A 26,754-nucleotide genomic window follows, 5' to 3' on the forward strand; every position below is an offset into this window, starting at 1 on the left:
GTTACCCTAATTATTTTCAATGGTTTTTAAATAAAATATTTTCCTACTTAATACTTTGAAGTTTAGATAATGGAAAAGTAGTCAAACTTAGTTTTTCTGTATGGCAGCTTTTATAATTTAAAATTCATTGATTAAAATTATCCAAATGAAATTAACATGTTAGGATAATCTGAGGTAAATAAAAATTACCGAGTATCTATTAAATTATGCTTCAAATAAGACAAGAGAGAAAAGAACATGCTTTACTACTGAAGGTATTACCAATCTAAGTAGAAACCATTCATGAAATAAATGAGAATACTTATGAGATACCAACAAAGAACCAAAATGTAAATATAGAATATAAATAAATATATTAAGTTCAGATGATAGAATGAAATAATTAACCAATTGTGGAGAAGGAAGCGATGAGTTCTGAATTGTTTTGAAAGTGGTTTGGGGACATGGATAGACAGAGTTCATTTCAGTTAAAGGGATCATACCAAGGCATAATCAGAGTGGACAGATCTGAGTGGCAGACTCAGGAGTGATTTCATATATGAGGCAACAGGCAATCAACCAGAGTCCCTCAATCCCACTCCCCTGCAGTGGCACACAAGGCCAGAGCTTTAAACAGATGAAATATTCTGTTTGAAAATCCAAACAACATGAAAAGGTAAATACATTAAGACCTGTCTTCACTCCTGTCCTTTTCCACCCAATTTCCACCTGCTTCTTTGGATATTCTTTATTTCTCCTATAGTTTTTCACTTTCTCTATGCAAATAGTATCTATACCCTAAGATCCCTCTGCTTTCTGCCACAAAAGGTAATATACTATACTCTTCTGTCCCTTGTTTTCACTCGATATAACCAGTACATGGAGAACTTCCTTATTAGTGAAGTCTAGATAAGAGTTAATAAACTCTGTCAGAGTTTTCCTTTTTATAAATGGCTCTTCATATTCTTCAGATTCCCTGATACAGGAACCATTTTAACTACTGTATAAAGCTACTTTGAATAACAAAGTAGATGAGAGGTAAAGTCCTAGGAATGGAAAAATGTAATATCAAAAATGAACAAAAGAAATAGAAAGGAGATCCTAGGAAAGAGAAAATGGTGGTGACTGTGTGAATGGAAAGGAAGAGACAGATACTTAATAATTAACATGAGAATGTATATGGGAAGGAAGCTAGTGAAAAAAGTCAAAGATAACTCCTGGGGAACTAGGATAATAGTAGTAGGAACTATGTTAACATAAATATTAGATTGGGAAAGGCTAATTATCTGTAGAGTAAAGCTAGGAATGGAAGGGGGAAGGTGATAAAATAAGGTGTTAGGCTGACTTTCGGGCCCTCATAATCTGCTCCAGCCAACTTTTCTGTTTTATCACTATTCACTAGGTTCAGTTCCCTCTAGTCACATCAATTAACTCACTGACTTTCAATAAACGTAATGTATGCTTTTAATCCTCAAGGATTAGGCTTGGGTTATATACTCTTAGCTTTTTTAGAATGTATTTCTCCTCCATCACCTGCCCAGTGAATTCTACTCATTTTTCAAGGTCCAGCCTCTTTGCAGTGTCTCTGTAACTCTTCAGTCTCTGTTCTTTCCCTTTCCTGCCCCTCCCCCAATCTTCTTCACTGGAAGAATTTATTAATCCCTTAAGTGTGTACTGACAGCACTCTGTACACTTCTCCATAATAATAATCACACCACATTACTGTCTTTGGTTTACCTGTTACCCTTCTAAAACTGTGAACTCCTTAAAGTGTGTCTAATTAATTGTTTAACCCTAGGAGTCTAACACAGCACCTGGCTCATAACAAGTACTTGATAAAATATTTGTTGAATGTCTAAGCTAAGAGCAGGATATACAGATCAAGTAGTCATCTTTAAAAGTTATAAAAGTAGATAAATGAACTTCTAGAAGTGAAAACTGTAAAGAATCAAGTCTTTAGTAACTTAATATATAAAATTAAGTAGGCTAAATGCCATAATGGAATCTAATGTCTGTACCTACATAAATCAATGAAGAAACATGGTTCACTGACTTATGGAGGTACAGACATTAGATTCATTTTGCTCTTCTTGATGTGTTAACTTACCCCTAGTTTAACTTCTAATTAACAATGGAAACAATTCAAAAACAAGTTAATTCGACTGCTAATGGGTAGAGTTTCTTTTGAAGGTGATGATAATGTTCTAAAATTGCATTGTGATTATGGCTGCATAACTCTGTGAATATACTAAAAACCACTAAATTGTACACTTTAAATAGGTGAATTGTATGGTATGTGAATTATATCTCAATAAAGGAGTTAAAGAAAAACAACATAGCATTTCAATATACTGATTGGAAGGGAGCCTCATGTGGGAGAGAAAGGAGTGGAGATTTTCTAACCTGCATGAAAGAACTAGTATCTGTTCAGTATCTATTATGTGCAAGGCACTTTACTTACAGCTATGGCTTTCAAACATTTTTTTTTTTTTTTTTTTTTGCGGTACGCGGGCCTCTCACTGTTGTGGCCTCTCCCGTTGTGGAGCACAGGCTCTGGATGCACAGGCTCAGCGGCCATGGCTCACGGGCCTAGTCGCTCCGTGGCATGTGGGATCTTCCCGGACCGGGGCACGAACCCATGTCCCCTGCATCGGCAGGCAGACTCTCAACCACTGTGCCACCAGGGAAGCCCTCAAATGTTTTTAAACAGAGAACCTCAGGACCCTCTTTCTCAAACCAAATCTTCTGTAGAACCCTAAACATAAAGATACAAGTGACCCATTAAATGTCTCTATTGAGCTCTAGGGTACCAGAAAACAGTGTTTAAAAACTACAAACTTAGACTATATCATTTAATTCTCCAGATAACACTATGAGCTAGGAATTATTAGTCCCGTTTTAAAGATGAAGAAACAGACACAAAGAAACATAAATTTATTCAAGGTTACCAGAGTAGAAGTAGTAGAGAGTTGAGATTCAAATCCAGGTCAGACTCCAATGTACACCACAGATAAAGAGTAGGGAAAATTACATTTTCCTCAAGAACAACTTATTGCTTCCTTTGTATATGCTTTATGGAAGAAAGTATATGTGTCAATTAGTATATATTTGGGGTTTTTTGGTAATACACATAATTTACATATATGTGGTAAAAGGTTACTTTGTCCAGAGACATAATATCTATAGGTCGGTCCTTTTTCACTTTCTTGAAATAAGGGAAAATACTAAGAGAAACAACTTCTGTCCCAAAGATTGATTATTCTTCTACAATATGGATTCAAAGGAGGACAAAAATTGGATAACAAGAGTTACATGGAAAATAGACAAATTAAAAATATAAAACAAAATAACAAGGTCAAGATAATAAACAGATTTTTGGTAGCTTCAATAAATATCAAGAATAAATTATCAAAAAGGGAATATTACAGAAAAATAAAGGACTATATATGGAATACAAATTATATCTAGTGAATATAAACTCTGAGAGCTATGAATTTCCTAAAAATCCCTTTAGAAGAGCTAAGAGAAGAATCTGATTTAAAAAAAAAAAATTCTAGTGTTTTTCTCCCAATTTCAGAGTTATCAGTGGACAATCAGCGTGATGTTTTTCATTTCTCAGTGCACCGTGTCAACATTCACATCAAATTAACCTCACATATATGCATTTTATATATATTATCCAACTAAATGTACTGAATTGTCATTTACCTGTAACTGTGTTTATAATTTTGTTAATTTGAAATAAAGTGTAAAGTGTTATGTATATGTCTGTGGGTATGGCATTTTTTGACTGGTGACAGCCAATAGTCTACTGGGTTTAAAAAGAACAAAAGAAGGGACACTTCTAAAAACCCTCAAGTCATTCGGGATGTGTAAGTAGTATGCATTTCTTGCCTTTTGAGAACCCATTACGTAGGAAGATTTATTGATGACCCATACAGGACATGAAAGGAATTCCTTTTTCCTTCCTACAACTGTGGGGGATTTTTTTCCTTCTCTTTTACCATTCCTCTGTTTATCCTAGCTACAGGCACCACCATTCTGGGACTCCCTATTCACTGCTAGCTACAGCCTCAGTCATAGACTGAGGTGATGACAAAGACTAGAGTGGTATTTCTTGGCCTTCCTTCTTCTCCAAGCGCCAGTTCTATTCCCTAGTCAGCAGTAAAAGCAAAGACAAGAAGGGATTAGACAGTTATTGCTTCCTTTCACTACTAAGAATCCCAATATTCTTCTACCAGTACTTCTTACAGGAGAGAGAGGGGATGATAAACTCTTCTTTGCTGCAACACAACATTTGAAACATTCCAGATTATGAATTAAATAGGGTTTGTAGGACAGGGACCTATCTGCCATGTTAATGTCTATAGGAAAGTATATCCTTAAGCTAAAATGAACTTAGAACTATACTTTTAGGATATAACCTAATCTTAAGTTGAAGATCCTTTATACTCTAGCCTTTTCTTGTTTCTACTTTCTTTTTTAAATGTGCAGTTCCTATCATCATTCAAGGCTGTTTTGGATAATTCTTCCTCCAGGTGAGTGGCCTCTGTATGCTGTATTATAATAGTCTGTGGTCTGTATGTCACTAGGGTATAAAGTCTAGATTACACTAAGCTATTTGTTCATTACTTTATGGCTTGTGCCCCGCAAGATGACTGGAATTCTCTAAAACTCAATTGCCTTTCATAATATAACACAATAGCATGTTAATATATTTTTAGTTATTTAGGTGTATTTTTTGCTGCATTTCATGCCAGTGGATTTATATGGGTTTGCTAATGTGAAAAATTATGTTGCACTAAAACTGGATGTTCCATGAAAATATTTAAGGTGTTCTGTAGCACAGCTGGCTATGAAAATATTTATTCTGGAGCATTTGCTCATATGCCACAGTGACTTAGAAATCTTGAATAAAATTCATCATTATACTTCTACCTCACTTCTGTGCAGAGATGGGACAGTATACTGTCAAGGTGAGGAACCTGATTAGGATCTTCAATTTCTACAATAGGTTATCAACCTTACTAGTTATCTCATTTCCAAATATATGCATTTTTCTCTCTGCCAAGAACACTGACTTTCTAGCATTCCGGGCCCAAATCAGAAGGTGTAACCTCAACTTCTCTGCTATCTAAATCCAGCCAATTTAAAAAAGTGATATTATTATATTATTTAAAGAATGCAAAATATTTCCATTTTAGATACTAAAAATTCTATTCTTAGTGTAAGGAAAAAAACACTAGAATGGTATAAACTTAGACTTTATTACATTGGTCACTCATAAAACTGCCCTCAATGAATTATATTTTAATATGCCCTTAACGTTCATTAAGTTGCCATGTAAAATCCATGACAGTAACTGATATTAAAATATTGCATTGTTACATCACTAAATGTACTCTAGATAATGCCCAATATGAACAATGTCTTTTGTAACATAATATTAAGGAACACTTTGCTTAGAATAAAAAACAAATTCTTTCTGAGAAAATTTTCAAGAATTTAATTGTATCTCTTTACTGTGGTTGCCAGAAAATTCAAAGCCAAATTTGAGAATTACAATTATAACTATATAGAAACTATTGTGAGTTTCTACTTCATGATTTTTGCTGTATGTGCTATTCGTGGAAGCTGACTTAAATCTGTTTTAGAATAAGAAAACAAGTTTATTTAATCTATAAATTTATCTTATATATTGACTCCTACTAAAAAATTTAAATTCTAACAAAAATGATCTATGTAATAAGAAATTTTAAATGTATATGAAATGATCTTTATAGATGACAAATATTAAAATACTAATATTAGCAACCTTATTATAATGAAATACAAAAAAGTGCTTTATCTATAATATCTCTGGAGAAAACAGAGGTTTATATGGCACCTGTAAACTATTATGTCTTATTTTATCATAACTCTCAGAAGCATTTAGTTTTATCTCACTAATGTGTTGAACTCTCAAAAGATATACCCAGGAAAAGAACAGCAAATTAAATCCAAGTAAACAGAAGAAAAGAAATGATAAAAATCAGAGCAGAAATCAATGAAATTAAAAACAAGAAATCACCAGAGAAAAATCACTGGAACCAAAAGCTGGTTCTTTGAAATGATCAATCAAATTGGTAAACTTCTAGCCAGGTTAACTAAGAATAAAGAAGAGAAGACATAAATAGTATCAGAAATGAAAGAGGGGCCATCATTACTGATCCCATGACATTAAAAGGATAATAAAAATATTTTAAACAACTCTGTGCCCATAAACTTGATAACCTAGATGAAATGAACCAATTCCTTGAAAGACACAATCTATCAAAACTCACTTATGGAATGAATAGGCCTATATTATTAAAGAAATTGATCAATAATGAATAGCTTTCCAAAATAGAAAGCATCAGGTCTAGGTGAGTTACTAGTGAATTCTACCAAATATTTAAGAAAGAAATCATTCCAAATCTCTACAATCTCTTCCAGAAAATAGAATGCAAACAAACTAGATGTTTTCTTGCTAAGATCAGGAACAAGGTAAAGATGTTCCCTCTCACACTCCTACTCAACCTTTTACTAGAAGTCCTAGCTAATGCAATAAACAAGAAAAGGAAATAAAAAGCATACAGATTCGGAAGGAAGAATAAAGCTGTCTTTGTTTGCAGATGACACTACTGTCTATGTAGAAAATCCCAAAGAAACACCAAAAAATCTCCTGGAACTAATAAGTGATTATAGCAAGATTGTAGGACACAAGGTTAATATACAAAAGTCAACCGGTTTCCAATATACTAGCAATGGACAATTGAACTTTGATATTAAAGGAAATACCATTTTCATTAGTACTTAAAAAATAAATGAAGAGATAGTTCTTATTTATGAATAGGCAGACTCATTATTGTCAAGATATCAGTTCTTCCCACTTGATCTATAGATTCAACACAATTCCAGTCAAAATCTCAGCAGGTTATTTGGTGGATATTGACAAACTCATTCTAAGGTTTATATGGAGACAGGAAAGACCCAGAATAGTCAACACATTATTGAAGGAGGAAAAAAAAAAGGATGGAGGACTGACAACACCTGATTTTAATACTTAACTTAAAAGTTGCAATAATTAAGACAGTGTGGTGTTTGTGAAAAAAACCCAGACGAATATATCAATGATACTACAGAAACAGACTCACACAAATACAGTTGACTAATCTTTGACAGAAGCGCAAATGCAATTCAATGGAGGAGGAAAGTCTTTTCAACAAATGGTGAAGGAACAACTGGACATCCACATGCAAAAAAAAATGACATACCCAACACCTTTCAGAAAAATTGACTCAAAATGGATCACAGGCCTAAATGTAAATGCAAAACTAAGACTCCTAAAAGATACCAGGAGAAAATTTAGATGACCTGGGTATAGTGATGACTTTTTAGATAGAACACCAAAGGCACGATCCATGAAAGAAATAATTAAAAAGATGGATTTGATTAAAATTAGAGGCCTCTGTTCTGTGAAAGATATTACCAGGAGAATGAGAAGACAAGCCATAGACTGGGATAAGATAACTGCAAAGACACATCCATTAAGGGATTCTAATCGCCCCCCCAACAAATACAAAGAACTCTTAAAATTCAGCACTAAGAAAACAAAATACAATTTAAAAATGGGCCAAAGACCTGAACAGACGTTTCACGAAAGAAGATAGGCAGATGGCAAGTAAGTGTATGAAAAGATGCTTCACACTGTATGACATCAGAAAAATGCAAATTAAAATAAGACACACTTGGGACTTCCCTGGCAGTCCAGTGGTTAAGACCCCACCCTTCCAATGCACGGGGCGTGGGTTCGATCCCTGGTCGGGGAACTAAGATTCTGCATGCTGCTGCGGAGCGGCCAAAAATAAAATAAATAAATAAATAAAATTAAGTAAATAATAAAAGTATGTACATGTAATAACCTATAACGGAAAAGAATCTGAAAAACAGTGTGTATATAACTGAATCACTGTGCTGTACACATGAAACTAAAATGACATTGTATATAAATCAACTATACTTCAATAAAAATAAAGTATGTACAAAAAACAGGACATCATATATAAAAAAAAGACATACTACATACCTATCAGAATGACTAAAATCCAACACTGGCAACACCAGATGCTGGTGAAGATATGAAGCAACAGAAGCTCTCATTCACTGCTGATGGGAATGCAAAATGGTACAGCCACCTTGGAAGACAGTTTGGCAGTTGGCAGTTTTTTACAATTCTAAACATACTCTGGCCATATGATCCAGCAATCATGCTCTTAGATATTTACCGGAAGGAGCTGAAAACTTATGTCCACCCCAAAACCATCACATGGATGTTTATAGTAGCTTTATTCAAAAATGCCAAGAGTTGGGAGCAACCAAGATGTCCTTCAATAACTGAATGAATAAATAAACTATGGTACATCCAGACAATGGAATATTAATTAGCAATAAAAAGAAATGAGCTATTAAGTCATGAAAAGACACAGAAGGGTCTTAAATGCATTTTACTAAATAAAAGAAACTACTCTGAAAAAGTTACATACTGTATGATTCCAACTATCTGATATTTTGGAAAACAATACTGTGGAGACAGTAAAAAACCAGTGGTTGTCAGGGATTTGGGGGGAGGGAAGAATGGATACACAGGTGGAGCACAGGTGATTTTAGAGCAGTTGAACAGTATGATATTGTAATGATGGATACATGTCATTATACATTTGTCAAAACCCACGGAATGTACAACACAAAGAGTGAACCCTAATGTAACTACAGACTTTAGTTGGTATTAATAATGTATTAATATTGGCTTATCAATTGTAACAAATGTACCACATTAATGCAAGAGATTAATAACAGGGGAAACTGGGGACAGGTGGGTAAGAAGATACATGGAAATCCTCTGTACTTTTCACTCATTTTCCTGCAAACATAAAACTGCTCTAAAAAAATAGTCTATTAATTAAAAAAAAACTAAAGCCAAAAAAGACATGCATCTAATGTAAAACAAAAGAAAGGGGCACATTTAATAAAGAGCGTTTACAATACCTTGGGAAGATTTGTGTAGCTTTGAATAATAACACCTTTCACTTTTACTTCTCCATAGATATTATATAAAATAACTCAAACCAAAGGAAAACAACAGAGATATGATTTTGCATGTGCTTCAAAACAAAGATAGCTTTAGGAGTGTAGACTTACATTGACAGTGAATACACAAAGTATATAATACATACATATATTTGTATGTATTCATGTTCGCTACTAGTCAATAAGTAACCCTAGCATGGAATTTTTCTTGAGGTATTTATTGGTATTTCAACATAACTGACCTTTAAAACAAATCCGTTATTTTAAAAAGTATACTTGTTTTATGAAACAATTTAAAAGTTCACTAAATTTTCATTTCCTATTTAAGCATTCATGGACATAAAAGACTAGGCCAACTGAGTATTTTTAAAATGAATGAATAAACACATTGAATGGTCAAATATTTTAATAAGACAACTGGGGTTCCCTACTTCTAATTTTTGCTTGTTTACATTACTTTTGAACCCATGGTTACTCTAAAGGGATTATAAAAGAGCAAAACCATTCTCATTACATTTTTGGTGATTATGTTTTAAGGAACTACAGCACGGTAGACAGGGGATTTAAAAGTCAAAAGCCAAAGTTCAAGTTCAGGCGCTGGCAGTTGGTCTCAAGTCATGTACTCAGTACCTCTGAGATTCGTTTTCCTCTGCAGAATGAGAGAACATATCTATTATGTTAAATTATCTGATATACAAGTGCACAAAAGAAGTTTGTTCTCTTTAAAAGGAAAAAAATACATCATATGTTCATATTTTTCAGCCAACAATCATAATCTGAGGATGCTACATTTGATAATAAAATATTTGTGAAGTGTAAAGCACTCTATAAGGCACTGTAGTAAAAACACGTTCATTTACATAGTATCTTAAAATACATGTTTTTTAAAGGTACTCTAGTACTCACATAACAATCAGGGTGTAAATATTTTCACTCGATTAAAAAAGAACCATCTACAGAACTGTACATTGTAGGTGATCAATAAGTATAGAGAAAAGAAAGCAAAAATGGCAGTATCAGAAGGAGTCAGGTAAAAGAATGCAAAATTCTTTAAGGTATTTCTTTAAATGAAACATTTGTTGACTTTACTTGATAAACTGAACCAGACTGAAACTGAATAACAATGATAAATGGTATGGTAAAGAGATAACAAGACAAAATACAAAAAGTTCCAGGTTTGAGTTCCAACTCTGCCATTAACTAGGGAACATTTAACCTTTTCTTTTCTTATTTCCTTCACTGATTAAATGAAGAATATTTCACAAAACATGTTCTGCAGAATGCTAGTTCTCAGAGTTGGTTATAAGAAATAATCCCTAGAGGTGTTCCAAAGTCAACGGAGTTTGAGAAATATTGGCTAAATAAGTTTTTAAAATGCATATATTGGGCTTCCCTGGTGGCGCAGTGGTTAAGAATCCACCTGCCAATGCAGGGGACACAGGCTTGAGCCCTGGTCTGGGAAGATCCTACGTGCCGTGGAGCAACTAAGCCGACGTGCCGTAACTACTGAGCCTGTGCTCTAGAGCCCGTGAGCCACAACTACTGAAGTCCGCGCGTCTAGAGCCCATGCTGCGCAACAAGAGAAGCCACCACAATAAGAAGCCCATGCTATGCAATGAAGAGTAGCCCCCGCTTGCCGCAACTAGAGAAAGCTCGCGTGCAGCAACGAAGACCCAATGCAGCCAAAAATAAATAAATTTTAAAAAATAAAATAAAATGTGTATATTATACTGCATTATGAATCTCCAAGAGGGGGATACAGTAAATTTTATTTTTAACCTTATTTCACCAAGGAAGAAACCTCACTAATTTGTGGAATCTACTAAAAACTCTGTCCCACGGTTCCTTCTATCTTGAAAATCCTAGTTCCACAGGAGGTTCGTGAAGGACTTTGGAAAATGGGTGCTACAGGACTGAGGAATTATAAGGGCTATGTTTGATTTTTTTACTTTCTACTTTGATTTGTACATCCCTGGTGCTCATGAATTATTCTCTATTCTGCTAGTCTATGTGTTGTCATTGTAAGTGACCTCAAATTCTGTAGAACAAGTCAAGGTATAAATAAATAAATAAAATGTGAGAAATCTATTTAAAAAAGTAAGGAATGCATCTGTCCTCTCCTTTTATTTTAAACATTTGACTGTTCATCTCAACTCTGCTTCTACTCTCTGCATTTAACCTACCGCATATTCCTATAAGGGAAAAGTCTGTAAAAAACTCCCAGGTTTACCCACTCACAAATTATGTAGCATATTCTGTTTCTTAATATTCTATGGCACTTAAAACACAATGCCAAAAATCCACATTACCAAAATTAGTCTTTGGCTTTCTCAATGACTTAATTAAAATCTGTTTTCTTATCTGTAAAAGACCTGAAATAGATGACCACTAAGCTTTGTTTGAATTTTTCACTTTTATTGAGGTATAATGACATACAATACACAGAATTTGTTAAGTTTTAACATATGTATATACCCATGAAACCATGAACACAATCCAAACACTGAACATATCATTCATCACCCAAGGAAATTTTCTCAATGTACTTCTTTCCTTTTGGCCCTCCAACACAATTCTCTATGTCCTGCTTTCTGTCACTATAGATTAGCTTGCATTTTAATGAATTTTATGTAAATGCAATTATAGATTATGTATTTTTTGTGTGTGTGTGGCTTCTTTCACTCACTGTAATTACTCTGAGATTCATCGATTCATCTTTCACTCAGTGCAATTACTATGAGATTCATCCAATAATACATACTGTATGTATTAATAGTACCTTACTTTTAATTGTAGAATATCCCATTGTATAGATATACCATAATTTGTTCATTCAATTCACCTGTTGATAGACATTTGGGTTGTTTCCAGTTTTGGGCTATGACAAAGAGCTGCTATAAATATTCATGTACAATGAACGTATATGCTTTCATTTATCTTCAGTAAACACCTAAGAGTAGAATGGCTGGAGCATATAATGGGTTTGTGTTTAACATTTTAAGGAACAGAGATACTGTTTTCCAAAGTGGGTGTACCATTTTACATTCCTACCAGCAATATATGAGAGTTCTAGTTCTTCTGCATCCTTGCCAGATGTTGGCAGGATCAGTATTTTAAATTTTAGACATTTTAATAGATGTATAGAGGTATCTCACTATGGTTTTAGTTGTATTTTTCTAATGATTGTTGACACTGAACTTATTTGTCACCCGTGTATCTTTTTTAGTCAAATCTTTATTCAAATCTTTTACCCTTTTAAAAATTGGGTTGTTCATTTTCCTTTTATTGTTTTTTTTTTTTTTTTTTTTTGCGGTACGCGGGCCTCTCACTGTTGTGGCCTCTCCCGTTGTGGAGCACAGGCTCCGGACACACAGGCTCAGCGGCCATGGCTCACGGGCCCAGCCGCTCCGTGGCATGTGGGATCTTCCCGGACCGGGGCACGAACCCGTGTCCCCTGCATCGGCAGGTGGACTCTCAACCACTGTGCCACCAGGGAAGCCCCCTTTATTGAGTTTTGAGAAGTCTTTATTTTTATGAATTTAACGTTTACGAATCTATTAAACTGAGTCTTGCTAAATGACAATGCTTCATCTTCATGAAAACAGATGACAGAAAAGTGAGAGCAAAAAGCTAGGAAAAGGTAATTTCATACTTTGTTTTCTGAGGAATGTGGAAGTAGCCTCCAGAAATTCATAGTGAGTAAGAAACTGAAGGATATTTCACTCATTCAAGAGCTGTCTTTGGTCATACTTGGAGTAAAGAAAACTTTAAGTTCTTATAGTGACTAATAATAATTGGGATGAAAAGAGGTAGAAGATAGTGACAGTATGTCCATTGGGGACTTCCTGCTACAAGATATATTTTTCCCTGCTTTGAAGAAAAGACACCAAGGTCATATGAACATTCACTTGGTATGTGTACTGGACAAGAGATCATTTAAAAGAGATCAGTCAAAATCCAGCCAGAGAAATGTTCTGATTTATACTACAGTAAAATTTCTTCCCTACTGTGATCAGGAGAGTAGTGATCAGTTAATCAAAGTCAGTTAATGTAAAGAATAAAAAGGACCTGTGTTGTATATAAACATTTTAAACACTACCTTTTAACTTAAGGTCTAAAATGTATAATTGTCTGTCAATCTTGACATAGATCCAAGACCTTTCCCTTGAGTACCGAGGTGCACTGACTGAAATTTTTTTCTTTCTTGCATAATGCATACCTATAAGGGATCACCTACAACTTCTAGTTTGTTTCTTTGAAGTGAAATTAAAAAATTTATAAACATTTACAAAGCAATTTTAGTGTTTTTCAAGATTTTCTAATGTCTTATAGGTTTTCTGTGTTTTTTTTTTTACCTGCTACTAAGTTAAGCAATAATTAAATCACCATCTTCATTGAGTCTAAGGCATGTAACTTAGTTTTATAGAAACAATCCTCTTTTCCTACTCATACCATTGACATAAACAGATTGGAATCAAATACAAATAACTTTTTGGTAAGCAAAAAATTCAACTTACAAACATACTAGCTGTCAAATGTCAGCATGTCAATAATGTGGCCAGCAACCACTGTTTTACCAAGGGAATAAAGAGCATCAGCTAATTTGATGTGTTGACTAGTGAAGATCAGTTCAGTTTCTACTTTATTTTGAAAGCTTATTTTCCCCTAAGAAAGATACTGAAGTTGAACCAAAGAAAAATTAGTCCCCTGAAGGAGGGGCTCCAGTTAAAAGCTAGCATCGCTAGCAAGGGCTAAACCTTGTTCAGAGTGTAGACCTAAGGCAGTACATGTTTGCTTGACCAGATGATGTGTTTAGATCTAATTCAGTACCTCTTAACTTTCTCCACAAGAGGAACAAAAATTAAGATTCAGCACCAATGAAGCCTTGATCCACAACAGCTTATTAACAGCTAATTCTTTGCCGGCTACCTTAGGAAGGAGCATTCAGATGTAAGAGCATTAGGGGAAAGAGCATATAATGCCATTTCTCTCTCATCTACTGTGACTTACAGCTAGGTAACTTTTCCTTTTCTTAGGTTTCTGAAGCTAGAGAGTAATTAATTCAGTGTGATTATGCAGGTGAGACAACAATAATTAAAATAAATTAAAATTTGTCTACAAATTATTTAAGTAATCTCAGAATCCATTCTGTAATAACCAGCAAGTGGGGGAAAATCTTATTTGTATTAGAAATGAAAAAATTGCTAAAGAGGTTGCAAAAGATAAGGTTTACTTTAAACAAATGAGGATTCAACAATTTAATCTATTAGACCAATGTTAACTACCCAAGCCACTAAAATCCTTAGAATATCAATACATTTACATGATAATATTTGCCAAACTTGTTACAAACTGCTGTGCTCCTTCTATCTTTCCACTGAAACATCAACTACTGGATAACTGCCAGGACTTCTCTTCTAGTATTCTGCTTCAGAAAACCATCTAAAGAAATGTAAGAAGCAGCTATGATCTAAACACCCCAAAAGAAAATGCAAAATTGCAATAAAGACAAATACCAAGAGAAGTGTTCTAAGATCTCTGCATTAAAAGTCATAATATTCTTGCTAATAATAAGTATTTACTACTCAGGTGAATAAATGTTTACAAAGAAGTAAATAAAGCTCAGGTGGTCAACAAATTCTAATGAAAAGAGTAAGAGATGATGGGGGGGGTGGGATGAATTGGGAGATTGGGATTGACATATATACACTATTGATACTATGTATAAAATAGATAACTAATGAGAACATACTGTATAGCACAGGGAACTTTACTCAATGCTCTGTAGTGACCTAAATGGGAAGGAAAACCAAAAAAGAGGGGATATATGTATACATATGACTGATTCACTTTGCTGTACAGCAAGAAACTAACACAACATTGTTAAGCAACTATACTCCAATAAAAATTAAAAATAAAAAAAAGAGATAATGGAGAAAAATACTTCTTTAATTATCATTAACATTATATAGCCAGGGGCAGATGGTGTAACATAATAATGGCACAAATAAACATGCCACTTAAAAGTAAATATTTTAAAACTGGAAATTTAATAATTATGAAAAACCGTAAGAAAAAATTTTATAACTAGAAGTAATGAGAAAAAATGGAAACAATAGCATTTATGTGCTAGTTTTGACAAGGGAGAATAACTTAAGAAAGATGGTTAACATTAAAACAGGACTCTTCACAGAAGACATCCCAATTTTTCTATACTAATAAAATTTCTTTATTATTATTTATTTATTTAATTTTTGGCTGCATTGGGTCTTTTGTTGCTGCCCGCGGGCTTTTCTCCAGTTGCAGTGAGCAGGGGCTACTCTTTGTTGTGGTGCGCAGGCTTCTCACTGGGTGGCTTCTCTTGTTGCACAGCATGGGATCTAGGCGTGCGGGCTCAGTAGCTGTGGCTCACGGGCTCTAGAGAGCAGGATCAGTAGTTGTGGCGCATGGGTTTAGTTGCTCCACAGCATGTGGGATCTTCCCGGACCAGGGCTCGAACCTGTGTCCCCTGTATTGGCAGGCGGATTCCTAACCACTGCGCCACCAGGGAAGCCCTAATAGAATTTCTTATATCAGAATAACTCAGAGTATGTGGCTTATTAAATACAACTATAATTTATATGTAAATATTTAAAATAAATATGCTCCTTTATCTATGATTTAAAAAAATCTTCTACTATTAATTGGGTTTCCTAGAATGATCCAATGAGGAATACTGTGTTCTATACATGACATTATTTTCCCTCTGCAAGTGAATGACCTTATATATAATATCATTTATAGTTTCTTTATATCAGATCCTACTAGGAATATGGTGTCTTCCTTGAGTTACAGCACAAAAATTATTCCAAAATATGTAGATTTTATATACAAGTATTTAACACCCTGAATAACAAATTAGTTTCTTAGCATAAGATGCTCTGCCAGACAATTAGCAGCCCTGGAAGAAACAAGTTCCCTTATAAAGAGAGCCAAGCAACCAGGTCTTAAAGCAGAATTTTTGGGTCAGGCATGGTGGCTTATTAAAGTATCTCAGACAGACGGCATCTATTAGGACAAAGTGATTCTCAAAAACTCATATACAATCATAAATAAGCATTTAATTTATGCCTTAAAAAACACCATTTTTCACCTAGTCACGTATAATAGCCATCTTCCAGTTCTCCACTTACTTCCAGAACTCACCCATCCCTCACACAGCTCAGACCATTCTCTTGTTAAAACATAAATCAGATCATGGCATTAACCTCTTCATACTTAAATCCCTATTTCTCTTGACCCCATAGTCTATCACTCTTTCTCTCCTCACTATAAGTACATTAGACTTCTTCTAGGTCTTCAAAGCAATTTGTTCCTGCCTTAAGGCCTTTGCAGCACATATTAGTCCCTCTGCCTGGAAAACGTGGCCCTGAAATTTTCACTAACTGGCTCCTTCATGTGATTTGGGTCTCAATTAAAACATCACCTTATCAAAGGTGATTTCCTTTGATGGTGATTTCACTTACTCTAGAACAGCCCTCTGAGCCAGTGTCTATCATATCACATCACCCTAATTTGGTGTTTTCATATCACCTAAACGCCTGACATTATCCTGTTTTCTAATTTGCTTACTTTGTTTGTTGTCACTACTATATTAGCTCCAAGAGAACAAAGAACTTGTCTGTCCTGTTTATTACAGAATCTCTAGGGCCCAGCACAACACCTACAGAGCCACTTAACATAATTGAGTAAGTAAATTACTTTAACCAGAATTTTCTCAAACCATAAGCTCTAGTCTCTGACCTAGAGTATATTCATATAAATTTGTGGCAGGATACTGTTTGTAAAGTTTTATGAATAAGATGAAACTGTGCACTTTCCATTGGTATGATAATTAGTTACTTTGGGTTACACAATTCAGTCTGGAAGTAGAAGCTAAGCTTGGCACTTTCCTGGTTTTACAACTGTGAGAACTGAAGTCAGAAAGTAAAATATAAGTATTAATAAACATTTAATAATGAAAAAAATTAATGAAAAAACTATATGTCAAAAAAATCCATGGAACAGTTTAAATCTCAAGGTACATACAGGACTATTAACAACTGTCATAAACAGCATGTAATCAAGAAACATTTGTTTAATGGATCATAAGATCTTGATTACATAATTATAGTTCAGTAGATGTAAAGCAGAACCTATATTTTGTTTTAATGCAATACATTTTTGTTTAACTTTTTATATTAGATTCACAGTCTTCATATTTAGCCTTGTAAGCAAAGCCTTTACTCTCCTAGTGAAGTAAATTCTCAATATAGCTCTTTGTTGCATTTTACCGGTTATATATATTATCTCCACAGGAGACAATGATCTCAGGTAAAAAAATTTGATCAGCATTTTCCCACTTTACAGAGATGCAACATATGGAAGTGAAAATATCAGCAGCAGAAATCATCTATAGACTGCTCAATTATGTTTCTATTCCTGTAGGTACATGAAAATAGCAAGCATCACTATCAAGATGTGGGGGGAAAAAAAATCGGGCTGTCAGCTTAACAGAAATTATGCAGGTTTAAATTCTATGCTGTACAATGTCCATTATCTATCTATATTAGCTCCTTTCTAATGCTCTAAGGCTTTTAAAATCATTAAGAAAGAAAAATGTTTAATCCCCTTTTCCATAAATCCAAGTTGTTATCAATACTTTGGACAGGAAGCAAGCATATTCAGCTTTTTTACATTGCTTTTTCAAATGTATCATCTCAAATGGAAAGTAGGGGTCAGTAATAGCCACATTCTAGTATATCATCAATCTGTCACTGGAATTCAGTTCCATGTCCAGAGAATAAATGACAGTAGAATACTGAAGAATGGATTAAGTCCAGCTGATACAGAGTTACCATGAATGAAGTAATGAGAAAAAAGAACTATGATAACAACATACAGAATATCCAATACATTTGTTTCAAAATCACAGTATAGCAGGTAACAGTAAGAAGCAATAATGCTAACAGACTAATCTAAAACTAAAAAGTTCAGAACCAAGTTACATAATGAAGTGATGTTATTAATAGATATTTTAGATAGTACTATAGTAAAAGGGCTGTCTAAATCTGTATTACCGATGTTTAGATACAGGTCTACTATTAACAAAGTAATACAATAAAACGTAATAAAAATATCACAGATGCTAACTTCTCTTTACTGAACATGTAACCTTGGACAAATCACTGATCTTCCTGGATGGGTTTCCTCATTTGCAAAAATGAAGGTAATAATGCTGCCTTCAATAATTGTATCTCTTAACATTACAGTGAGGGCTCAACAAGACAATGAATATGAAAGAATCTTACAAAGTCTAAAACCCTACAAAAATAGTAGCTATATTGTGGGGAAGGAAAAGCTAAATTTACCTTTATATGTTCTAAAACAGCAGTGGCAACATTTGTATGGAGATCAATAAGTCTTTTTTTTTCAAGGAGTTCTGGCAAAGAACTACAAGTATCAAAAAATTGAAAATTAACCATTAAATTCTCTAAGGAAATGACATAAATTTTAATAAAACACACACCTGGTTGCTTCCTCTGAGGATACTTGGAACAGTAAAACAGGGACAAAATTACATGTTAAACTATCAACTGAACTTAATCTCTAGGCTTGAACACATACAGTATTTACCACTTTAATACAGTTGAAATGCTTCTTATTTTAAAATAACCTGCCTCCCAAATATCATTATTCTACCATTTAACTTTCTGATTCCAAAATTTGGAGGTTTAGAATAAAATCAGATTAATGTGAAATTTCTAAAACACGAAACTCTCTCTCCTTGATGGCATTTAAAGTATGAAAAAGATACTGCTTAAACTTTAGCTAATAAAGTAATAGCAGCAATGATAAAATTAACAATAACTCACCTTACTTTATCAGCGATACTATCTCGGTGGCAAAATTACCCCCATTATACAATTCTAACTAGTAAAAGGAACAAATGATCTGCTATATGAAAAGGAGGGAACTTAAATCAGCTTGAACATATTAAAAACACAATTTAGTTCTTTAGTCTAAAGGTATATGCTATTACTATTATTTCCTATCATGAAAAATATTAATCAATTTTTTAACCTCCAAAATAAATTCTTATCAACAGAAAGATTTCAAAGAGGATAAACTGCCTACTTACCTAACGGCTGATGTTAACTTAGCAGTATTGTCAGACAGCATACTTATGGCTCCTTCATCTTCCCCTTCTAGTCCCTGGAAGGAAAAAAAGGTCCCAGTAACTACTCAGAAATCCCAAGCCCAAGCATGAAAATCAATATATTCCTAAGATCACTGATAAACAGTAAGATTCTGGTCACCCAGGATAATAATTCTTCCCTTCTAAGGAGCAAGCATCTGCATTTTTGACAGTTACAGAAAAGTTCTAGTCACCACCAATCTAATGAATGGTTGGATGACTAAAAAAAGGACCAGCTGGCATTTTCAGATAAAGAAATAGGCCCAGAGACTTCCCTGGTGGCACAGTGGTTAAGAATCCACCTGCCTATGCAGGGGACACGGGTTCAAGCCCTGGTCCAGGAAGATCCCACATGCCGCGGAGCAACTAAGCCCATGCGCCACAACTACTGAGCCTGCGCTCTAGAGCCCACGAGCCACAACTACTGAACCCACGTGCCATGACTACTGAAGCCCATGCACCTAGAGCCCGTGTTCCATAACAAAAGAAGCCACCACAATGAGAAGCCCGTGCGCCGCAACAGAGTAGTTCCTGCTCGCCATAACTAGAGAAAGCCCATGCACAGCCAAAAATAAATAAATTTATTAAAAAAAAGAAAAAAGAAAAGAGAAGTAGGCCCAGAGACTTGCCACAGGTCACACAGTAATAAACAGTACAGCTGAAATTTGAAGCTAGATCAAAAATATAGTAAAATGAGCAGCACTGGAACATATATCTCTAAAATATACTCACATTATATATTTTTTCAAATCATAAATTCATATTATTTAAGTTCTCCTTAGAACTTAGATTTCTTTTTAAAAAAGATCTTTTATGTAAGTTGGGAATATATTTTTTTGTTATTAAAGCAATGAATGGCCTTGAATTTTTGTAAGGAAAAAAAGTTAACCTCTTTCCTCCTCCAGATGTCCTTCTGCTTCCCTGTATTTCCAAGAAAGTAAACAGAATCTTACCATAATGCTTTTAAGTCGTTTAACCTCATCTTCCTGTGCTCTGTAAGACTCTAGTTCTTGCTGAACTGATTCTGCAACTTCTGGGAATGGACTGAAACAGTATTGCACAAGAGGAACTATAAGTATGAGATTAGAAGATTGATTTTTGTGTGAATTTTGAAATATATACAATGAGGATTTATTATTATTTCAAATGTTTTCATTTAAATTTGAATGTACATTATATATAACACAGGCAGAAAACATTTAGGATAAATACTACTATATATCCTTGTGATATCTATTTACATTGTAAATACTATTTCTTTAAAATGCGTAATATATATATAAACAAATTTAAATTTTATTTCTATTCTTTTCATTAACTATCATTTTCTCTTCACCTATACACTATTAGAAAAAATAAAAAGATATTTAAGTGACTGAAAAACAAAGTAAGAGAAACCACAGTATATCAAACATCAATTAAATATTACCAGGCAAATTAACATATAGTGTCAAAGGGTCCATGTAACTACAAAGATGTACTAAAAAATATTACATGCTGTGAAAAAAACTGTAACTGTGAAAAAAATCTTTTAATTCTGTAAATTCAATATCTAGACCACCATTGGTAAAAATAGAACATGGGCCCAGTTTTTGTTTGTTTGTTTTGTTTTTATTAATTTTTACTGGAGTATAGTTGCTTTACAATGTTGTGTTAGTTTCTGCTGCATAACATAGTGAATCAGCTATATGTATACATATATCCCCATATCCCTTCCCTCTTGCATCTCCCTCCCACCCTCCCTATCCCACCCCTCTAGGTGGTCACAAAGCACCGAGCTGATCTCCCTGTGCTATAACTTGAGTATTTTTCATCTACAGCCTTAGGGGAGGCCAGCTTCTTCTCCTTTAAGAAAGAAATGGTCACGTCCCCCTTCCTCCACGCTGACACTTGATAACACTTCACTAATGATCAGCACAGAAATGACAAAAGCTCCTGAAAGGATTTTGAGAAACACAGTCCAGTTTTACATGACAACTGCAGGCCCTAACGGAGGTCCAGCAGAGTCTATGTGGTCAGAAAACAGCAGTGAGCAGGTAAAATGTGCTGTTGAACTAAATGATCCTTAAAATCTCTAGTGTCTTTAGGTCTCAGGGCTAACAGACGATAATAACTGCTTGTATTTATTGAGTGCTGACTGTATGACAAACACTATGCTAAGAATCTGTCTCTATTGTCTCATTTAATTCTGACCACAGTCTTGGTGGGGTACATATACACTACTGCCAGCTAAGACCAGGGACTTTAGAATCTGCCAGAACTGGTTTTTATACCTGGTTTTACCAATGAAAGCTGGATGATTTGGGGCAAGTTACTTTACATTATGTCAATCTTCACAACAACCTGAAATAGGACAATAGGTAGAAGTATCATCCCACATTTCACTGATGAGGAAAATGAAGCTCAGAGAGATTTAAGTAGCTTGTTTAACTCTACGCTGTCTCCCAGCATCTGTGCCCCATTGCTATTGTAGCATGACATTCAGAGTGAGGGCTATTCCTACCTAACAAACAAAAAATTAAAGTTCTTACTATTCAACTGACCTCTTAAGTTGTTCCTAAACATATGGTCTAAAGAAAATATTCAAAATTTCCATATATGAATAAAGAAATTGTTTTCTTAAGCTTTTGTTTCTCTATTAGGGAATGTGAAATTTAAAATTAACTTTAAAATATCTTGCATCCTCTATAAATAATGTAAATTCTTATACTTTACCATTCTAAAAGGAAATGTAGACTATATATAGGATTCCAAAGAGAAGAAAATAATTTAAAATAAATTATAACAGTACCCAAAATTGCATTAGTCAGAGAGAGAAAGATAGTGACTTTTCATTGCAGAGAAACTACAATTCTTTGTTATAGCAATGTGATTTTCCAGTGTTTAAAAAAAAAGGTTATAAATAAAAAAAGATAAAGCATACAAAAAAACCAATTGTATTGAACCAAGTCTATATCCTACTTCTCTTTAAACATAAATGAGACCAAAATGAACAGCCATATCAGGGAGATATACATATATATATATAGACAGATAGATACAGTAACTGTTGAAATAGTCCAGATTATAATAAATAACATTGTATTTCCATAATTGTTGATGAGGAACATTCTTTTTCTCTCAGAGGAATGATTTTTTTGTTTGTTTTTTAGAATGATTCCTCTAGCCATACTGGAGTATAGTTGCTTTACAATGTTGTGTTAGTTTCTGCTGCATAACATAGTGAATCAGCTATATGTATACATATATCCCCATATCCCTTCCCTCTTGCATCTCCCTCCCACCCTCCCTATCTAGACAACTAGACAACTTTTATAGCAGTTACTAAGCTCATGAAATACCTCAACTTTAAGGGGTCATAGCAACACATGGGATCTGCATATCTACCTATAATAAATCACATGGCAAATTGTTAAAATTTTTTTACCTATTATTTCTAATGTACTTTGAATAAATCTTGTTTTCAGGCTTAGGTATTTTCTCCACAGATATCTAAAATTGGGTTTGTATGAAGGCAAACATGGAACAAAAAAGGAAAATCACACTTTCATGTTTCCCTATCACAAAAACCAATTTTAATGAAAGGTAGAAATGGTGCTGCAGAGGGTCAATGGGGATAGAAATGAAATTGAGAAAGACTATCTGTAAAATCTATAAAATCATATGGTGTGAACTTACTGAAAAGGGAAGTGGCTCCCACAAAACAACTAACAAAAGCAACATAAGAACTAGGAAATTAAACAATAAAGACAGAGCTCCATAGACTATTTAATTACAGTTCTTATTCATGGTGTAGATGAACCACTGTGACCTGTTTTGATTTTTTTTTTATAAACCCATTAAGTCATATGACATCTGCATATCTTTTTAGGGGGTGAATCTTTTACTTATTGTTTTTCTTATTTACCTTCCTTTATGTTTCTGCCAAAATTTATCAACTGGAGTTAAATCATAAGACTTCTTGTTTTTTCTCTTTGGTCTAGCACCAGCTGGGGAATTCTCCACTCCTGAAGACTCTTCCAAATTAACTCTGTTCAAGTGGAAATCCTAGGAAAAAGTAATTCTGTTTTAAATAACAGTTTTCTGAATTTAAGAACATTGCCTACAATAAGAAATATAACACAGATTCTTACTGTCTTTTCTACTATTTCCAAGGACAAAATACAGATCTGAAACTAAAAGACCTCCTTCCAATGTTTCGTTACATAAAGGTATCTTTAATTGTTTATGTATTTTAATTTAGTAGTAGATACATATGATTACAATTTCAGAAAGCCCATAAAACCATGTTTAGGTTCTTGTGTATCCTTCTAGAAAAATATTTTTGTATATGTCAGCAAACATATCCTTTAAATTTTAAAGAATGGGATTACATTATACATACTTTGTACTTTAATCTTCTCATTTAATAATGTATCAATATTTTGAGCTCTTCCTGTATTTGAATATGCATATCTACCTCATTTTTATCATGTCTACATAGTAGACAAATATTTGGCTACATTTATTTGACCACGTCTCTTGATGCTTAATTGTTTCCAGTAACAAACATAACCTTAAATGTAATTTTTAAACTCTTAGAGAGTCTTAACAGTCTGACCTGTTACTTGATGGATTGCATTAAAAAAAAATTACAACAGAAGCTACAATAATAATAGCACTCCCTTTCAAATAAATGCTAAGAGCCAGTCATACTAATAGCTGCTAAGCTTTTCTGCGTAGACATAATTTTACTCACGTGAGGCTTGATTTTTTTTGCCCTTTCTCAAAAAACAAACATACAAAAAAACAAAAGTGAGCTATCTTTTCTATTCTTTCTCCATCCTTCTTGCATTAGACTTGTGGGTTCCTTTATGTAATAGCAGTATTTTATGGTTCAACTCTACTCTGAAGAATAGTGAGCTAGAGATAAAATATGGATATCAATAAGCAAATGAATGATGAGCAAAAGAAATTATATGGAGAAATTATCTAGCATGACTGTGATACAATCATCTTCGTTCAAAGATATAAGTTCTTAATGATTAAACTTCTAGGTCTTAGCAAATTAAATGTACCGAATATAATTTAATTTCCTCTTGACAGGAAAAGGTCATTAATACTGAGATTGGATCCTTAGACCATACCCTGTAACTTTCTCAAATAAATCCTTTACAATAGCTTACTTCCTTGTCATTTTCCCCCATGACATAAAAAAAAAGAGTGCAAAATATATAGATGTCTAAATGCCAGTAGAGTAACAAGCCTCTTGACAAAGAAGAGTGTACTATATTGTATTTCAACCTGTCAGTATTATGTCTTTCCTATGGGCTCCTTATATTATCATAGGATAAACATAACATAATATAACCCTATTTAATCCCTTTTCCCATCCCATACCTTAACCTCACCTTGGCACAGCAAATCATCCATATAGGAAGAAAGTACAATAAACAGGTGTTAACAGCTACATCTGAGAAGAACCTTTGTTTTTAAAAGTTATCTAACAAAACAAAGATACTGAAGAAAAGAAACATTTTTAAATAGTTAAGCTTTATTAACCAGAATTTCTAGTGAAGTACGATTTCCGTGGTGATGACACACAGCTCATTCAAAACACAAGTAACTTGTTAGCAAAATTACTGCTCTAAAAATAGGACAGCATGTTAATACCTAAGTATTGATGGAATACTTAAAACACAAAATGATAAAGGAATCAAAGATGTTAAGATTTTTCAGAAATAACATAATAGCGGCAAGAAACATTCCCCTTGTTTGCACTAATACCCAGGCAAATAAGGAAAAATAATTTCAGTCTTGAAAATTGGGAAATCAGAACATTCTGTGCTGTACTCAATCATGTTAAAGGAACTGAAGACATGGGTATAGAAGACAACAGAATTAGTTTTCACATGGTAAAGTCTAATCTATTTCCACTGATATTCACACTTTCCTGACTTAGAAAACTGGACAACGGTGTGCCAAATCACCAGATATAAGTAAATCCCACTGGGAAAACATGGGTAAGTCTTCAGCAGTCTTGTTTTCCTTCCATGAGTTAAAGCAGACCAGGGGAGGCAGACAGAGCTAATATTAACAAAGTTACATTTGGGTAATATAGGTTAACACCTATTTATGCAGAGCTAAGATTTATATTCACATGAGAAAAAAAGCCAAGCAAAGTAAAAGTAACGTTTATTTTGGCAAGGAATTGCGCCAAATCTAATTAAGTCGCTAGATCTATCAGTTTACAGGAAATACTGGAAAAAGAGAAATAATGTCAAATTGTACCCCACAAAGATACAATCAACCAAATGCAGAAATGTCATATATCTTTAAGAAAACGAGTTCTTCTAAAATGTTTTTCTAATAACCTTTTAAAAGTATATATTAACTTGGAAATGACTTCCTTTTCTCTTCTTGAGTGGCAAGAACAAAATAAACTTTACTAAAGTCCTTATGTAATTAGTACAAATTCTGATTTAATATTTTAAATAATGAGAGTCAGTAGCAGAGGGCCAAAGGCACAAACAAGGGCACCTAAGATTCAGAAAAACAAAGGCCAACTAAAGGACAAGACACGGCAATGAAATAATGTCCACCCTTTGCCTAAAACTACTCATTGCAGTTGAACAATCAAATCCACAGCCCCTGCAACCAAGACACGACAGAAAGGAATCATGACTTTCTGATTACTAATTTTGCTTCTTATATCCTGAGAAAAGGAAAGGGACACTGCAAAGTTTTTCATCAGAAGAGTGTATCTGCCATGTTAAAGGACAACAATCACCTTTCTGACACACAGAGAGGCTGTGTGAATTTTCACAGCAGTTTCCAGGGCCTGATATATAAATATTATCAATGTTCTGGATTTTCAGGCAAAGATATTTAATATAAAAAGCAAGCTCCAATTTCAACTTAAACTTGAAACTCCCATCTACAACTTTTACTCCATCTTGTGGAGGTGGAGGGTATAACTATTAAGAATTTTGAAAGCTCGGAAGAAACCTCAAAAGCTGCAGTTTTAACAATCAACAAAAAATGGCTTGCTTACAGTTGGTTATGATATCTCAGTTGTAGTTTTTTCACATCTAGAAAGTGTATTAAAATTAATGAGCAGGATTAACTCAATATAAGCTGTATAGGTTGTTATAACCAATTTTCTCAGAGACTATTTTCACAAGAAAATAGCTGCAGTTTTAACAATCAACAAAAAATGGCTTGCTTACAGTTGGTTATGATATCTCAGTTGTAGTTTTTTCACATCTAGAAAGTGTATTAAAATTAATGAGCAGGATTAACTCAATATAAGCTGTATAGGTTGTTATAACCAATTTTCTCAGAGACTATTTTCACAAGACCTAAATATTTTAATAATAATGTTACTGCGAAAAGATGGCTTAAAGGGTAATATGGAATCTGAGAACCTCGCCTAAGAAAGTTAACTAGAGATGTGCATTGCTCTATTATTT

General features: G+C 33.9%; 1 protein-coding gene across 3 annotated transcripts in view; it reads right to left on the minus strand.

The window, feature by feature from the left end:
* The window catches only part of SCFD1 (sec1 family domain containing 1), a gene marked incomplete at its 5' end in the record, with an annotated part of 134,459 nt that overhangs the window by 53,821 nt on the left and 53,884 nt on the right, over positions 1-26,754 (minus strand). For all 3 annotated transcript variants that reach the window (XR_014326722.1, XM_082854025.1, XM_082854026.1), the window contains 4 exons: positions 18,477-18,558; positions 19,247-19,320; positions 20,257-20,347; positions 23,211-23,350. Coding sequence is in view for 2 of the 3 variants with exons in the window: in XM_082854025.1 (XP_082710151.1) it covers positions 18,477-18,558; positions 19,247-19,320; positions 20,257-20,347; positions 23,211-23,350 (387 nt within the window). The remainder of the gene's footprint in view (positions 1-18,476; positions 18,559-19,246; positions 19,321-20,256; positions 20,348-23,210; positions 23,351-26,754) is intronic.

This window comes from Leucopleurus acutus, assembly GCF_964270905.1.
Source record: "Leucopleurus acutus genome assembly, chromosome: 1".
Classification (NCBI taxonomy): domain Eukaryota; kingdom Metazoa; phylum Chordata; class Mammalia; order Artiodactyla; family Delphinidae; genus Leucopleurus; species Leucopleurus acutus.